The sequence below is a fragment of the Lates calcarifer genome, linkage group LG21 (genome assembly GCF_001640805.2).
Source record: "Lates calcarifer isolate ASB-BC8 linkage group LG21, TLL_Latcal_v3, whole genome shotgun sequence".
In the NCBI taxonomy this organism is placed as follows: domain Eukaryota; kingdom Metazoa; phylum Chordata; class Actinopteri; family Centropomidae; genus Lates; species Lates calcarifer.
The window spans coordinates 15,919,923-15,938,426 of NC_066853.1; the positions used below are offsets into that span (position 1 = coordinate 15,919,923).

At 40.5% G+C, this 18,504-nt stretch overlaps 1 protein-coding gene across 1 annotated transcript in view; it reads right to left on the minus strand.

Moving 5' to 3' along the window:
• Positions 1 to 18,504, minus strand: part of dph1 (diphthamide biosynthesis 1) — a 52,109-nt gene that overhangs the window by 13,573 nt on the left and 20,032 nt on the right. The window contains 3 exon segments of the mRNA XM_018668235.2: positions 2,731 to 2,852; positions 4,134 to 4,288; positions 8,350 to 8,471. Of these exon segments, the coding sequence (XP_018523751.1) occupies positions 2,731 to 2,852; positions 4,134 to 4,288; positions 8,350 to 8,471 (399 nt within the window).

The following is an 18,504-nucleotide window of genomic DNA, read 5'->3' on the forward strand; positions in this document are numbered from 1 at the left end:
AAATACAAGTCTATTATTCTCCTATTCTATCCACTAGCTCTCTTTAAAAAATATATATATTCCTCTCAGCTGCCTTTTAACAAAAGACCAAGGTGTTACCAGGCAGAAGGCCTGAAGCTGGGGTAGAGGGTCTGCCCATCTCTGCTGTCCAGGAACATGACCCCAGCGATTGGAGCATGCTGTTTACAGAGGATGTAAGCCCTTCCAATTAACCCAGGGTCTGGTGCTGGGGAATCACCAGAGCCCGAACAGAGGCTGAGTTCATAAACCGTCAGTACACAGAGGCATGTAGGTACCTGAGAACACAAGCTCAGGCAGAAGACTCTTACATAAACCCCCCTCTCTCAGGGTCAGGCTGAGAAGAATCCTGCTGTTAGTGTGAGGGGGCTCAGTACCCCTACTCATTACAGTGAAGTCTCAGTAGGCCTACTGAGACAGGACATGCAATTAAACCCACTAATTGGTCAGAGTTTAGAGCAGCTTCGAACTGGCTGTGGGTGGTATGCCATATCAGCTACCTGGAGACATGTCTAGCCAAGACTTTATTTTTAAATGTGTGTATGTGTTTGTGTGAAAGCACACTTGGGAAATTCCATGTCAAATCAACAGACTTTAGAAAATCTTCCCATCTCACCATTTTGGATTTGCTTCATACTTTATGTAAATAATATCACTGTACCCAGCAACTAGTGTGCAAAATATTTGTATGTCTCACTCTACTTGTGTATATCACAAATAACACTGAGCAGCACAAAATGAACTTGTGCACGGCCTCTGTCGCATTGCTTCTCTTTGCTTAGCAACATCCAAGGTCCTCCTATAATTATGTCCTCAACAATACGCCTGCTGCACATCAGCCACAGTTGTCCTCAGCTCTCTGCAGCTTTAAGAGGCTGATGTGCTCGACTCTAGCTTGCTCTATGATCACAGTCCTTCCATCCACATTCTATTGTTCTTTATAAAAGTGCTATCGCTTTTATGGTATATACTATTTATCTTTACATTGTGCAATGCCTTATCTTCACATTTACATCTTCATATTCTTCTATTATGAGGGTGAGATAGAGCAGAGGCAGCAGATAGAAATGGTCGTTTGATCATTTCTTATAGTTCTTTTCAATGCACTTTTCAGCTTTTAGAAATACTTTTAATCATAAAAATGAGACAGACCAGGCCCTTTCTAAAGCTTTAAGATGGGACTCAAAGACTAACGGACCACTGCTCACGCTCCATAATGCTCAAGCAGTTCAAAGCCTAGGTAAAATGCAATTATAACCTGTGCATATAACATTTTTTAAGGAAAGACTAATTCCTAATTAATGTAAGATAACCCAGTGTTAAATACAAATTTACTGTACAAAATCCGACACTGGCAAAAAGAGCTTGTTCTGTGCCTCTTTTGTTATAGATAGAGGATACTCAATTGTGTCAATATCTTCATAGTAATTCATTAAGGTAACGTGCACAAGTGCAAGTGTATTGAATGTGTGTGTGTGAGGACACCGAGTGAGAGAGAGAGAGAGAGAGAGAGAGGGAGGAGGGGATAGAGAGAGAAGCATACCAACTCTCAGGCAGGCTAATCAATTTTCTCTCCCATCACACCCCTACACACCACAACTCAGACATCAAAGACGACGCACATTGGATTAGTAGGTGAAGCGTACCCTAACCCTTCCACTTCCTTCACATGTACAAAGACACACGCAGCACCACTTTTGTCTCCCATAGGGCCTGGCTTATGCATATAGCAAAGCTTGTCCTTGTGTAGCCATTTTAATGTCATGCACTGGGGGGTTTTAATCACATGGGCTAACACTAGATGTGTGTGGATGAGACGTACCGGGTTGAAGCACCTAGACATAATTATAGCTGGGGAATTACTTTAACTCGCTGTGCACTGTAAAGCACAGGATTCTCTCTGCTGTAGAGCTGCGTTAGATGTATAGAGACAAAGTGGCTGCGGAGGTGTTGTTTGTTGCCTGGACCTGTTACCTTGCCAGAGCACTCTCCTTCCTGCAGCACAGTGGAATAAGCATCATCCTGACAAGTCTCACATTCACAGCGTTTATGATGATGTGAAAACACTTAAGAACTAGTCTTTTAGGACACATGCAGCTTCCTACTAGTTTAAAGATCTTTTCCATTTAGAAGAAGAGAAGGGGAAAACAAGAATTTAAAACTGACAATCACATAAGCTGGAACGAATGCAGACACGTTGCACAGTTTATCAATTCTCACCATGTACGTGCCACAGTAGATGTAATACTTGGTGAAAACGTTTCTTTAACACATGGAAAATTGGTGAGCACGTGGATGTGTTGTGGTTGGTTTGAAGCAGCCAAAAGTGGCCGTGCCTGTCTGGTTTTACACAATTCAATGCCTTCCACAGTGTGAAGGTATTTTTAGCCTCGCCATTCTGGATCAGCATCTGGCTGTTTCTTGCTGGATATATACAGGAGCCTGATCGGAAGCACACATACATGAGTAGCTGTCGTAGCTAGCTATGTCTGGTGTGACTGGTGTGATGTCACACTGCTTATTCTCCATATCACGTGGATGGGCATGGCAATGACAGGGGTAATTACTGTAGGTGTGGGGGGGGCAGTGACTGGATGAGTCAAGGCTGGATGTCTTTGGTTATCTGGATATCTCTGCCTAACTAACAGAAAGAAGGGACAGGGCCCAGGCTGAAACTGTGAGGTAGAAGACAGGAGGAGGGAGATTTCTTACATTATGGCATTGACATGGCGGTCCAAGCGAGGGGAGGTGCAGCCCAAAATTTCCCCTGGTGACAGAGGTCGGCACTGTGGGACCAGCACGTCATACTCTGGCTTGAGGGCTGCACTCACAGCCTGCAGCATAGAGGCAGGGAGAAAGAAAGATAATTAGAGACTTTTTTTGTGTTCTTCATAACACTGAGCGCCTGTATTTGTGCACATATTTTGGTCATTTTCTCCCTTTTCTGCATTAAATAGCTTCCCCCCTTTTGTCTTTAGAATAAACAGTAGATAACAACAAAAAAAGAGAACACAGAAAATGGATGCAATTGAGACAGAAGATATAGAATATGTATGCAGAAGGTCAAAAGAGGGTGTTGCATTCACAAGATAAAGGATCAAGAGAGAAGTGATCCTGAAGGGGTCATGCATGCCATTAATTCTACCAGAAACCTAATTCCCAATGCAGCCACCTGAATATCAGACTAAAAATAAAAAATGAAAACATGTAAACAGGAAGAATATCTATCACCACAACATTAACAAGGGGAATAAATATTTTCTGACAAGTGAGCTCTAATAAATAAATTCACCTCTTCCAAACACCCACATTCATTTAAGCAAAGTGAGAAGATGAGAGACCAAACAATTACAGCAAAAAGAAAAAAAAAAGTTGATGCACTTGGAGGTGGAAGGATAAATTGAACGATTTAAGGCTAATTTAAGGCAGTCCACAGGGAAAACGGATGAACTCCCAGCTTCTCCCGCCCATACTGTGTGACCTCAACAAGCCTACACACCATAAGACATAAGTGAGATGGAGGCACACATGCATACAATACACAACTGCAAACAGAGACGTATGTACACGTGAATGCACTCAAACACCCCAACATGAAATATAACCCGCATGGGCAGAGCATGGTTTAAAAATAACGGCGGTTACATTAGCGACGGCCCAGAGTGGTGTTGGTTCAACACAGCAAATGGAAGCAGTAGAACGCATTATAGAACACAGGCAAGGGAAAAAAATGGTGTGCAAGTTTAATACTATAGCTGCTGCCACTGCTTATGTAAAGAGCAGAGCTGAACACGACGCTGAACCGGGCCTTCCGAGTTCATTCCACCTTTCATATCGAAAATAACTGCTGCCGGATTTCTAAAACCCACTCTTGAACTGAGCTTAAGTGTGGAGTGTGAGCTTGTTCATAAAAGCCAGGAAGCAGAAAAAGTATACTGTACAAATACACAGAAGAATGTGCGTGTGTGTGTTCCTATACTGTACATACAAAAATACACACAAGTGTCAATAATTATTCAGGTAAAGATACAGAATCACTCTACCTCAGCTCGCTCTGCACAAACATGGACTCACCCACATACACACAAAATCAGACAGACCCAATGCTTAATCACCTGCAGTGCTGCCACAAACTGAATAGTGCTGACGAGTGCCAGAGATTGTCCAGGGGGGAAGTTGAACTTGACCGTGTCCAGGAAGTGTGCATTGTCCATCTGGATATCCACAAACACATACAGCATCTTAATACCTGCCGTGGAGTCTATGGGGACTGCAGAGAGACAAAGACAAAGGAAAGACAGGTGAATAATTCACTCTGTTATGTCAGGTGAGCCTGCAGTGTATACACTATTGATAGTGGCTCAAACATTAATGTGTAGCGCGTGTTCAGTGATACATCTATATGGGAACACAGTACATATGTAACTGCATATGGCTCAAGGTGGGCGCCCGTGTGATAAAGACTGAAACTCATTCAGCGTGAGCTTCCAGCACAAGCAGGAACTGATGCAAAGACCTCAATTATTTAGGGAAGGAGAGGGACACATGCGATTACTATTAATGCCATTAATTTCACAGGCCATTTACTACGCACCCGGGCCTAGGAGAGGTAGCTAGAGACGTGCTGAGAAAGATGCTGAAAAAGTAGGCGAGAGTCCAAGAAAAGAGGGGGGAAAGGGCGCGGATAAGAAAGAAGAATTATCGTTTGCGCTGATCATTGTAATTATTCTTCCTCTAGTGTTACATTTAATTTGCAGATCAGGGGCAAAGGGACTTTTTTGTTATGATTAAGCAAATCGCCCATTATGGTGCAAATGTTTTATGAGCAAGTGCACCTCACTTGATGGCCTAGATTAAAGCAACACGGAGAAAGAAAGCGAGAGAGAGATAGCTAGATAGATTGGGGAGCAAAGCATGACAAAGAATACGGGGCGGTGGGGGGGGGGTAGAGAAGGCTGGACTAGGAGAAACCGAAGAGCTATGGGATACATATCTTCACAAAAGACGGATGGCAGATGAGATGGAAACAAGAGTGAGAAATGTGAAGAAGAAATTCCTCTGAAAGTAGGCTGGAAAACACTGAAAATCAATTTGGGGGTGGGGGTAGGCAATTTAATAATGTACTTTTAAATTCCAAAAGATAAGGCATGGAAGAGAGGAGTGGAAAAAGTAATAGGATACTCTGTGTGTGTGTGTGTGTGTGTGTGTGTGTGTGGTGTGTGTGTGTGGTGTGTGTGTGTGTGTGTGTGTGGATGTGCGTTTGAGGGTTGGGGGTGGGTTGTCAATTAACTGGCAACAGAAGTGATGAATGGGCTCACATCTGAGCAGATAGGGGAGGGATGGGGATGGATAGGGATTTTAAAAGGTGGGCTTCGCTGCGAGCCACATGCTGAGTTACAAACCACAGTGTTTAATATATCATAAGGCTAAAAAAGGGGTCGAGCAAAAATCCAGACTAACAGAGACTAACAGCTGTCTGTTGCTTGGTTGTAGGCACTCCCAAACCTAAAGGGCAAAGAAAAGTGACATCGATCTGTGTTCACATTAGCATGGTAGCCTGAGAGCACTTAAATGCTGCAATTAGAGACAGTCAATGAGATGGACAGGACTCGCTTGCACCATCAGTGGTTTTATTCATCTGTGTGTTATAGCAATAAGGTCACTCAGCACAGCTGCTTATTAGCGCCAATGTAAACAAATAGGCAGGCAAGGTTGGACGTAATAGCATACTAGCTTGTTTACAAATGGCTTGTTTAGAGATCAATATATACAAACAGGTTCCATTCAATGTTGAGCCTGTGGACAATTCCATGAATAATACAGCAATCTTTTGGCACCTTTAAAATGCATTCCTGAACTAATCTATAACTTACATGTGGCAGTAAGACCTTAGCTGTACCAGAATTCAACTTTTGCGTCACTCTGACAAAACTTTTGTTGCAAGTCTGATCTGGTGCTTGGAAAAAAAGAGAGGACAGTGGTAAAGGAGGTGTCCTGCAGATGAAAACTAGACTTACCATAATTACTTGTTTTGTCTGCTGTCTGAACAATAAATTTCTGAGCATCTTCAAATATTGAAATCTTTTTATCAGATTTTATCAGGATTAAACTTCTTTAGTCAGATACTGACAATAATACACTGCGCCGGTTTATGGTCAAAATCAGCTGACATGTTGAAATCGCGCAGCTGTAGTCCCACAGCTTGTTTTATGTGATAAATCCACAGAAGCTGCATTGATGACACCATACATGATGTCAACAAGGACCTCCGCTTTAGTTAAATATTTCTGCATGGGCCTTCCAGATGTTGTGTACATGACAAATGAGCAACAGGGTCATAAAAGACAACAGAGAATAATGTCATGCTGACAGATGTTAATGGTTTATTAGGTCCTATTTACAAAAGTTATGTGAAAGTTAAGAAGTCCTTGGTCTCACCAGTGGTATCTTTCCTGTTTATTATACTTTCCTATTATTTGAAATGAAATAAATGATCAGATACATGGTTTTTAGAACCTTGTAGAGACACCACAGTAAGCAGACTGTTATTTTGCTTCTAATTACTTCTTTAACCTTGTCAGTGTCTTTGCCTTTAATAATAACAGAGCTTTTTTCTTTGTAACTGCTCTTTTAAACATGTCCATCAATTCAGAGCAGAGCCACTGAAAACAGAGTGTAATCTGTCTTCAAAAAATAATTATAATGATGAATAAGAAGTAAATTAGAAATTAAGTGACTTGCAGTATGTAAGTCTTGTGAGTCTGAATAACAGAAGTACTAAATCAAACTGGTAGCTTGCCCATGTGTCAAGCTGGTCCATGTCAATAACACTTGGTAAAGCTAAAGTTGTGTCTTGGGTAAGTTTTTCTTCATAAAGCTCTTCTAAAATGAGTCATGCCACCAAAATAGGAAAGATCTGCTTGTGATGTGGAAAAAGGTCCAGTAATACTTAAATCTACGGCAGCTGGCCTGGCATTATCTGAGCAGGGCTGCTATGTCTTGCCAGTTTTTTTTTTTTTTTTTTTCTTGTCTTGTTTGTTTTTTCCCCTCTGTGCTTTTTCTGCCTTGGTAAATAACCACAATGAAAAAAAAAAGGCAAGTAAAAATAAGTTTTATTTTAGTGTATTTTGCTTCCTCTCTCTCTTGCCCACTCACACACTCTTTTTCATTTTTCTTTTAGTCTTTTTTTTGTTCAGACTAGTCAGATATTTGGTTACAAAAATGTTGTTTAAATGTCAATATGATTAAATAAATTCCCATCCCTCATATCTGCAAATGCTGTTATAACTTTAAAACACACAAAAACATGGTTTTATGATGTTGCCTGCATTGTCCTGCGCTAGATGGAGGTGGTTTATGATGACAAAAGACGAGACGACACCGATATTCAAAAGGAGATACCGCAGAGGAAATGAAAGGGAAATAAAGGAACACAGGAGAGACTGTTTCTCTATGAGTCAGTCAGAACACAGTGTCTTTAATCTCCCACAGGTGTCTGCCATCTTGGGAAACAGTGCAGATGATTGAGTTCAGGAACACACACACACACACACACACACACACACACACACACACACTAGCACTTTAACACACAACAGATTCTTTGGGAATCGGTCGTGTTCATCACATTTCTTTGAAAATTGTTCCATCAATTAATATCTGATCTTACTTCACATCCAGCAAAAAACTGATCTTTGGTGCCCGTACTCTGAGCTTAAATGGGAATGTGCACACATCTTATCTCTTTTGCAAACATACATGCGTGCACTCACATAATTTCTCCATGGATATCAAATAATGAATGTGCACACACACCACACACAAACACACACACAAAAAAAAAAAACACAGACAGAGCTTTTCAGTGTATTAAAATTCTGCTGTTCATTCCTGGTATTTGGGAGAGAAGAGGTTGTTCTGGCAGGGCTATATCAAAACTATTGATTTAGCATTTCCTCCCATGTTCTGCAAGAGATAGACAGCGGGGGCGAGGGTGAAGGTCCTCAAGAACTACTTGAGGTTTTCAAAGGACTGCACTAATGCATGTTCGCCATTGATCTGTTGGGTAAATGTGATGTCCAGGCTCCAAAGGTCTGATATGCCTTCCATACTAAGGCTGGGCAGGCTGCACTAACTAGTTATGTTTTCCGTTGATCAATAGCTCTGTCTATCTGTCTGTCTATGGTCTTCTTTTTCATGCAGCCCACTCTTGAGTAGGTGGGAGTCATCGATGCTGGCTCACTTTATGTTCCTCTGTGTGTTGCAATATGGATGCAGACTGAAAGAGAGACAGACAAACAGCTAGAGGGAGAGACAGGTAAAGGGACTCACTGAGACAGCTGTGTCCATAGTGCACCATGAAATCAGCACCCAGGGCTCGGGCAGTGAAGTCGTCCACACAGCAGGCCCCGTATGTCACGTCCCCCATCACAATGGTATCTGCTTCTGTGAACCTGGGAGGTATGCACACAGAGACACTAATCAGTGCAGTCACAGACCATATGCAGCTCCTGTTGTTCGTTACCATAGCGATCGATACACATAGCATGCTAGGCGCGGTGTGATTATGAGAGCTGACTAGGATCAATTCCTATCCATTTGCTACAGATACAGTACACTATATAGCATCTGACAATGTTGCCAGTCAGTGATCGACTCACATCATATCTGGGTGACACACTGCTATTCTTTTGCTCTTCATGATCTGCAGCCAATGGCCCTAGCGCAGCAAAAGGTGCCTAGTAGATAAACCCTTGCCAGATGAGGGTTAATAGGTCACCAGTCAGCCTGACCACAGAAAGGAGGCTACACAAGGGGAAGGAGAAGTAAGAGAGGAGGGCTCGGACTGGTACACATAAACAGATTAGAGTTTGAAGGCACCTTGGCGAGTCTACCTCCGGCCTGGATTTACAGTGTATCTGCCTGGAAACAGCAGAAACAGCCAAAGCAACAGTTTGTATTTGCAGCATGAGAATAAACTATTCAGACTAGATGCTTTATGCCACAAGTACACAAGTAGGTTGTGAGAGCATAGCACAGACCATGTGGGCCTAATGTTCCACTTTGTGGCTGTAATAGAAAAAAAAAATTCATGGCCTTCTTGAGAGGAAAACTACCAAATTACACAGGCATCTGTGGGCTCAGATCTGTTAGAATGAATTGCTGATCGCACAACAGAAAAACAAGCTCTTTCTTTTATCACCCTTTATGGGCAAATAAAATGCTAAGTAAACCCATAAAGGCTAAATAAAATGAATAGAGGCTGAGAGTAACAGGGAGAGAGTGCAAATGAACAGAAGCTTGAGGTATTGTGGGCGAAGAAAGATGGGTAGATGAGGGAGTGGTTGTAAATAGTGGAAGCTGCCAGGTATTTGTGGCTGTGTCCTGACAGATGTAGGCTAGGCAGAAGGGGCAGAATAGAGATGAGAAGAGAGGGCTTGGGGAGAGAAGAGGGAAGTGATAAACAGACATGGCTGCACACAGAACAGCATCTGTAGCAACCAACAGGCTCTTAGTAATGTGTCTCCTGCTGCCCAATCTTTCAACCCACATCCACATTCTCTGTTTATTCCTCTTTTTGTCTGACAAAGTTTCTATTTAGCCTTTCCTCTCTCATTTTCTCTGATGTAATCTCTGTCTTGTGCCCTCTCTGGGCTCCTCGTCATCATCCCCTAGTTTTCTATGTTGTCTCTCTCTCTCTCTCTCTCTTTCTGTCCCTATTTCCCTGTCCTTTCCCCTCTAATGGCTGCTCTCAAGTGAAGGGCAGCGCAGGCCAGCTGAGCCCAGGAAAACACAGACAGACCAACTCATTTGATAAATAAATATTTGCCTTAGAAGATTTGAATCAATTACCCTCTCTCTTGTCAAGGTTTTGATTTTGCCTGTGTGTGTGTGTGTCTGTTTGCGCTGTGGACAGGTGCACGTGCAGCCGACAGCAGCACGGTAATCACGGGGTTACTAAAAATGATTTAATCACACGGATAGTCTGAGGACTGTGGACTTGTGCACTAGTTTTACTGCAGCCCATTGTTCTTTCATCGCAGTCCGCTGACTTTGTTTGGAGTTGCATAAACGTGCATCAACCTCTCAGCTAAAAATACACAGCAAACCCACCAGAAAAAAAAGAAAGAAAAAAGAGAGAGGCTATTCCCTGCAATCCACTGCAGACCACGCAGAACCATCTACAATGCAAAACACAACACTACAGAAGATTATTGTATCTAATCAGCCATCTATCTGCCAGAAATACCATTATCACGCTATCTCCACTGGCAGGGCAAGGCGTACCTCGTTATTTCCAGAGTGAGTACAGTGAAATTTCATGGTAATAAATGCTAAGAATCCGATTAAGAGGTGCATATGAGACGTGTGATGCTACTGGGACATGGGTATGAGTAATTACTAGGCAACGTACAGTATAGTCCTATATCCCACTGGGAGAGAGGAAAAGAGGGAAGGAGGATGATAGAATGAAAGAACGTTAGAGAGAGAACGACAGAATGAAAAGTGTATCGTGTTAAATCAAATCATTTTTCTAACACACACTATCTCACACAGGGCATACTATATGACTGCTGGCTACACATTAAGTGCAAATGTCCTCAATCCCGCCTAATTTCCATTTATTCCTCTCTTCATCTACTCAACTATCTCTCCTTCTCCTCCATTCCTGCCTGCACTCCAGTGTCTGTTGCTTTCTGCCCCGTACATCAGCACTGATTTTGCCTCATCTCAGGATTCTCAGTTCAGCCATTGCAACTGAAATGTCATTAAGATCTAATTAAGATGTCAGAGAAGCTTGTGAACTCTATAACAGCCCTTGTTAATTAGGTCTTTAGCATACAGCACCATATGTGTGAGAAATTGCCAACTGATTTCAATCTTTGTTATAAAAACCACTGCGCTTGTGTATGCTGCAAATATAACTGCAATATACATATGCACACACACCAACATGAGCATGAAAACACACACGCACACACACACACACACACGTGATTTAGTGTGTGCTGATTGTATCGCTGTTTATCAACAGGTTAACTAGCTGATATGTTGTATATAAATAGCATCTCACTCAGCTCTGTTATTGTCCTAGTGTGGCAGAGTAGGCATGAAAGCAGATTAATCTTTCTGCTCCGGTCCTCTGGAGATGATATCCTGTTCTGATTTTGACAGGAATTTCCTCTGATGCTGCCATAAAAGAGGGACTTGTTGGCACCAGTGTCTTACAGCTCTGAGATGAGATGTTGCAGCAGACAAAGAAAGAGGAGAAACTTCTGTCTCCGAACCATCCCATTAGCGCACACAAAGCCCTTCTGTCACAGATGACACTTATCTGTTGACGAAAATTACTAGAGTGAATTTAACTAACAGGCTCCCACCAACTGCTGATTTAAGGTCTGCAGAGTTTTGAGATGTGAGGAGCTGCAGGTAATTTTCACTCTGACATTCAGCTTTTCTCTTGGGCCCATCAGCTTGAGAAAACATTACAACATTAACATTTCATGATCTTGAATTTTAATCAAAAACTGCATGAAAGATTACAGTATGCTGCAATATTCATTACTAAATTATTTTTGGACTGACTACGCAATAAGGCTGAATGATGCATTTTACTGTATTTATATTGTTTGTTTTTTTTCTGCCACTCCATGGAAATTTCCCGTCGTGTGTTTGAAAGAGAAGGAGTGAGCATTTCTGCTAACAGCAGATGTTTTGGGGACCTAATTTTTTCAGTGTGAACAAAGTGAACTCAGATTTCAAGCAACAGTGCTTCACATTCATACATCTCAAAAATTCATACCTGGAGGTGTCAAATACAGTATCAGTCCTCAACTTCAATGCAGACAGCGCTGTCAAAGTTTGAAGCTTTACTCTGATGCAGGGCAACCAAGAACGTACACAAATCAATTATGCCGTTCATATTCATGAGCCAGACACGTTAAAAGTAGTAATGAAATGGATGTTTGTGTCAAAAGTGCTATATTTGAGTTAAGCAGTACATTGCATGTGTCAGATTTTTGTACGTGTGTATGTGTTTAAAGTACAGACTCTGTATTATTGTTAGTCATGATTTATTTCATTCTAAGCCATCAACCTTAGCTGTATAGATAACTAATTGTATTATTTTATGAATTGTCAGCTAAGCAGCCATGTGCTGATAAAATAGATCTTAAAAATCATCTCCAAATGAAACTACTGCAAACAATTAATCAAAACCACCATACAAATAACTATTCTCAAAATTTAACTGGCTGACGGCAAACTGTCTCTGTCTGAACTCTTTTCTAAATACTCATTTCAGTCAATGCTGATTTGTTTTCTTAAACTTCACCCCAATTTAGATTAAATACTGTGGTAAAACAGTCATATTTAAAATACAACAACACATCAGTCATATATATATATATATATATATATATATATAGAGAGAGAGAGAGAGAGAGAGAGAGAGAGCGAGCGAGAGAGAGAGAGAGAGAGAGCGAGAGAGAGAGAGAGAGATAGTGACTAGATATTGTCAGTATTAAAAAGCACTACAATAAGCGTTTTGTTTAGCCTTAATTTCTCAAGTGCCTATATTTTCATGTCTGTACCAGAGAGGGGGTTAAGTGCCTTGCTCGGGGCCAAGGCAGAATAGAGAATAAAGGGAAATGTTACTGCTTGACTTCCCCAGCTCTCATTGGTCTGCTAATGTAAAGGAAGCAGTGGTTAAGAAAAAAAAAAAAAAGAAACAAACAGATTCTTATGGCTCTTAAGATGCATCACTATACTGATGTGTAGAATGCAATCAAGCCCATTTAAATTAGTGCTGCTTGTCATTTATTTATGTATTTGCTTGGCAAGAGTGTGGAGATGGTCAACAAGCCTGTCGAAAAATAAATAAATAAAAAATAAAGACAACCAAAAAAACTGGCAACAGCTGAACTTTTCACAGTCACATGCCATCATCAGGTGGGCTAATCCAATTTGCAAATTTGCATGCTCCCTTATTTCCCCGCTGATGTGATTTAATTTGTTCAGCAGTAACTTTGCTAGTCAAGTGCAAAATGGGTGTGAAAATAATTAGAGCTTTTCTAAACTCTCTGTGTTTTAAAGTTTTGCAGTCTTTGGGGTCACCAGTCAACATCATGCTTTTACGGTATCTAATGGTGATTTCCATGGTACGTACCACGCATCTGCCATCTAATTAAGTCATTAAAATGATGTGAAGCTATGACAGAGGATACCAGCAACCTACCACATGTTACTCTGGCAGCTTAATAGCTTGATAGTTAGCACTGTCCTCTCACAAAAGAGCTCTGGTTTTAATCTTCAGCCAAAGCTCTTTCTATATTAAGTTTGCATGTTCTCTTGGCGGTGTGTGGGCTTCCTTAAGGGACTCCGAGTTTTCTCTCATATTCATACAAACACATGTAAATGGATTTGTGACTCTAAATTGCCAAGCAGGATTGTGAATATGTTGACCTTGTTGATTTGGAAATCTATTCACTGCATTGCACGTTCTCAGCAGCCTCTGGTATTGTATTTTTACAGCATACACTGTTACCATGTGTTTCTTGTCAGGCCAACCTATTATGTTATTTGAGTTCCGTGATATCTACACTAAGATGTATTAATACACAATAAATTACACTTCGTATAGAATCCAATTCAACAAGTAACTATGGGAGAATATCCTGCAGTCAGAGTGCTCTATATTCTTCTCAAAACTCAATGGCAGCTGTTAATAGGCAACAGTTTAGTTTCACATGCACATGTTAGTATTTATGGTTCAGCAAAGTAATAATGAACTGTCAGTGAAAATTATTACACTACAGCATGTGCTGATACAGGAAGCTAATAAGTATATGTTAGATAACTGTCTAAAACCAGGTGTATATACAGCAATATATATATAATGTCTCAGTTTTTGTTGAACAATGGTAAAATTATTATTTAATATTACCTCCAACATCTTCCGGCATTCATCTGTTTTAAAATTACAGTAGCTGTTGCTAGGCAACAATTTAACATTGCAGGTACTCCTTTGTATTTATACAGAAATGCACAGTCCCCAAAAAGGTCTTTGTAATCAATAATCAGCCAACACAGATGAGTGCCTAATTGATCAAAGCACCTTTAGAATTATCGCTTCCTCTCTCTGTTGCATTTCCTTATGAGTGGTGCGTGCACAACTTACTAAAAGACTTACTTTTTCTTTTCATTTTTGATTCTTAGTGCTGTCATAATGTTCTCTTCTTTTCCCACTATATTAAGCCAGTTTTTTTCATGCTGTTTATACACAGCGGGACCTCACTGAGAATTTCAGCTCACTTTTTCTTCCCCTCTTTGCCACAGCATGGTGTGAAGACATGACCTCCCCAAATGAAGAGAATTTGATGTGCCAAACTTGTGTGGGCACAGCTAGGATTATTCCTTTAGCTGCTTCTGCGCTTATTTATGATATAATGAGGAGTGTCAGAAATTTCCAGAAGATGTACAGAGCTACTCTGATCCAGTTGGCTCTTCTTCAAAGAATTTCTATCTTTTCTGCCATTGCTCGAAGCTCATAATAAAACAGATGTCTCAATAAAATGTCTTTTAACGATGTTATTGGTACATAGTGTGTAGATTAAAGTTTTTATGAGAACTTTGTGAATATGAAGATATTTCCTGAATCCCTCTTCACTGATTCAAGGTCTAACTGTACTTCCTGTGGGCCTTGAGCATAATGGTTTAATTCAATTAGCAAGGTCCTTCCAAGACTTCAAATCTAACATTCAAAACCCTAAAAATGGTTAATGGTAAGAACAAATCAAATAAATGGTTTTGCTTTCCTCAAAGGGTATCTGATGCTGTGTTTTGACTTGATTACACATGGCCTTTTATTATGGTATTGTAAATATTCAAGGTGTGAGATGAACGGCAGAATTAAACCCACAGACTTAACAGGAGTTTTAACATATTTTAAAATATCATATTGATTTATGTAGGGGAAAAAAAATAAACAGTAGTATCAGCAGTAGTACAGCCTTAACACACAGGCACGACTTGAGTTACTTATACTATGCTTGTGGGTGTTTTTATACACATGTTTGAATCATTGTACAACAAGAGGAAAATAAAAAAGTTGAGGGACTAATAAGGAGAAAGTAGCTTTTTGTTCCTGTTCTTTCTGTTGGATTTCATGATTACTTCAACATTCAACATCAATGTCTGAAATGAATATGGTCTAGTCTGATGTCCCTTGACTGACCCTGATAAATATATAGAGAGAAGGACTAGACTAGACGAGAGGCACTGTTCTTATTCCAAAAAGGGCAGTCTGTATTGCTACTGTCTCTCCTGGCAGTCTAACAGGGAGGCTGCAGTAAACCCCACAGTAGCTTGTCTGTCCATATGACTGTGCTACCAGTGAGATTTTTTTCACATCTGAAGTCTAATAATAGCAGAGGTAGCTGAATGGTCTCACAGGGAATGAAGTGACAAGCAGGTCAGCGAGGTGGGTACAGGTGCAGCAGCACTGCTCTTGCACAGTTGCCACTGATACACTGTGGGCAGACAGCTCGAATGAGCATATGTAGTGCGTTGGCATACCAAGTCAAAGCGTGACCGCACACATTCATATACACAGCTCTCCTTCCTCTATAAACAAAATAAATGTGTAAATTATTCCCTACGTCTGGGGAAGATTCATCTTTTATTCCATTATATTTCAGACATCAGCCTATTGTGTGTCTATGAGTGGGCTTTGGCACGGGACAGAGGGAACTGGTCAAGGAAAAGAGGTTTCTCCCAAAGGTACCAAGGTACCTCAGTGGGGATGAATCATCATTATTCCCTCTTGGGTCCACTATGGGTAAATGTGGAGGGGAAAAATGATAAAATCATAAAGAAAGGAGCTAAATTTAAGTCCAATTGAAGAGCTAATGTTAAGTGGGAGATGACACAAAGTAATTGAGAAAATCTGAGTTGAAAAACGGGACAGGAGTGATATCTACATAAAACCAAGAGTGATAGGGGCAAAGAGAGAGAGAGAAGGAGAAAATGAGGATGACGATGAAGAGAGGACAGAATATGTAAGACAGATGAGCTGTCTGCTGCTGGGTTTGTAATATTAGCAAATCTGATATCTATAATCTGCTTTTTGCATATATAACATAGAAATTATCCTGACAAAGTACTCCCCTCCAAAAATAAACTTGGCATGGGGCATTGGGCAGGAGGATTAAATGATCTCCACTCCTTCTCTTGTTATATATCTTCCACTCAATGTCACTCCCTCCTATTTCACTTCATTTCATTGTCATACTGACACAGGAATCCTAGGCTGCCTGTCTTCTACAGAGAAAATTTGGAGACACCCCCCCAGTAAAATATGACAGTCACTGAACATCTGCCAGGAATGAGTAAACAGAGAGACGTGAGGCAGCGAGTACGGGATGACGCTTAGACAGATGTTTTCAGTAATACCATTAGATAATCCTTTAACTCCCTGAAAAACAAGATCATTACTGCTATTTCTGTGAGTGTATCTCATCTATTTGTCATGGCATTTATTCAAAAGCCTGAGCCATGGGGTCATTATGGAAAAGCCTACAGCTTTATCAAGATAGAACCCCAAACTGCAGCATAGCTGAGTACGCTTAAAAGAGCTGCAATCCAATTTACTTAACAAAACAAAATGGTGATATGGCAGTTATTACAAGTGACTGCTGTTGTGCTGATATTGCTCTAGGTGGTGAAAACTCTGGGCTAGGCCTACAACCAGGAACAGATCTAATCTCCAAGGATCTCTCAAAAAAAAAAAATAATACAGAAAACTAAATCTAGTTTGACACAGTGGTTATCAGATCTGTGAGGGTATAAAGACAGGAATCAGGATAAGAGACCAAAAAGGACAGATAATGGGGGTATTAAGTGCTGCTGTGCAGCTACAAGAACAGAACAGTAAAGCTTGTTTGAAGCTGCTGTTGCTGGCTTAAACTAGTTATTCACTTCTTGCTTAGCCTTATGTAATTAATCATACCAAACACGGTCATGGAAAGCCAGCATGTGAATGCTGTTTTTAGGGACTACTATGAAGCTCCTAAAAACTTGGTTTCAAGTATTAACTATTTCTAAACAACATTAAATATTCATTACTAGATAAGCAAGAAGAAAGTTCAATAAAAAAAACTGTAGTTATTATTTATCAAAGTGGTTATAATCAATATTTTATGACAAAAATGGACAATATTACTATGCTGTGCATTGGGGTCAATCTTAGTGACAAATCACAAATTATTTTTGAACTGACTCTACAGTTCCTGTCAGCTCTGAACTCTTCAGCATCTTCCAGCTCAGTGTTCTGGTTTTCTCTCATTGCAATGTTTTCATACACATTTTGCAACTGTTAAATTTGTTATAAACTATAAAGTTATTAAAAAAACCACTGCAAATTAACCAGCCTGGAAACAAAAAAGCAGACAGAAATGTTAGTGACTAGCTGGTGAATATAGTGGAGCATTTAGCGACTGTAGAGACAGATATTTCCCTTGAGTAAAGAGATAACGAGTGTGAATGTTAGACTTATAGTCATGTGGCCAGAAACACAACTGCAAACGAATACTAATGTTGCTCAATATCTGCTGGATGGCAACTGTCTGCTAACAAGCTCACCATAGCAAGCTAATAGGTGATAGATAATAATGTCAGCGTCTCGTACAGTTTGTTTCCAATGTCCCTATATGGCCAAAAAATCTGACACAGCTGGGAAAAAAAATTCAAAAATGTACAAACGTTTGCAGAATATCATGTGTTGCGCTTGCATATTTTAAGAAACTGACTGAGAAAATGGGTTCTTAAAACTGATCAGCTACAGTTCACAAATGATCCATAAGTATCTAAGGCCCAAAGGACATAACTAACATGCTGCATCTGCACATTCCAGGTTTGGACAACAACTCTGTTTATCAAACACAGCACTACATTGCCTCAATCCTCATGACATAAAAGTCAACTCTGAAAAATAACAATTATAAAAACCTTTTCTTGTTGCGATTGATGAGGCCACATCCACCAAATCACTCTTTCACTCACCCCTAAGGCTTCCCTCCATCATCTGTCACTCTGCTCCCTCAAGTTATTTCACAGTCTCTCTCCTCTGTCTTCATTTTCTCAAACTTTTTGACTCCTTTCCTTTCCCCTCTTATGCTCCTTGTCACGATTTCTCTGAGCTGCTGTCTGTCATTACTTAATTTTTTGGGAACGCCCAAGCATTAGGGTATCTCTCATGGCTTGATGAATCTAGGTGGGTCCTGGTGATTGAGCTGTCCTTCATTTATCCTCTAGCGAAAAAGGACATTCTAATAGTAGCTGCTATCTGATCAGAACATGTCTGTATTTGTCTACCCATCTGCTGGGCTGGGTTCACAACACTTGATGTTTCACAAGAGACTAAATTTCAGTTCTCAATGTCCCTATGTTTTTCTGTTGTTTTATTCTTTCCATTGTGCAGGCTATGCG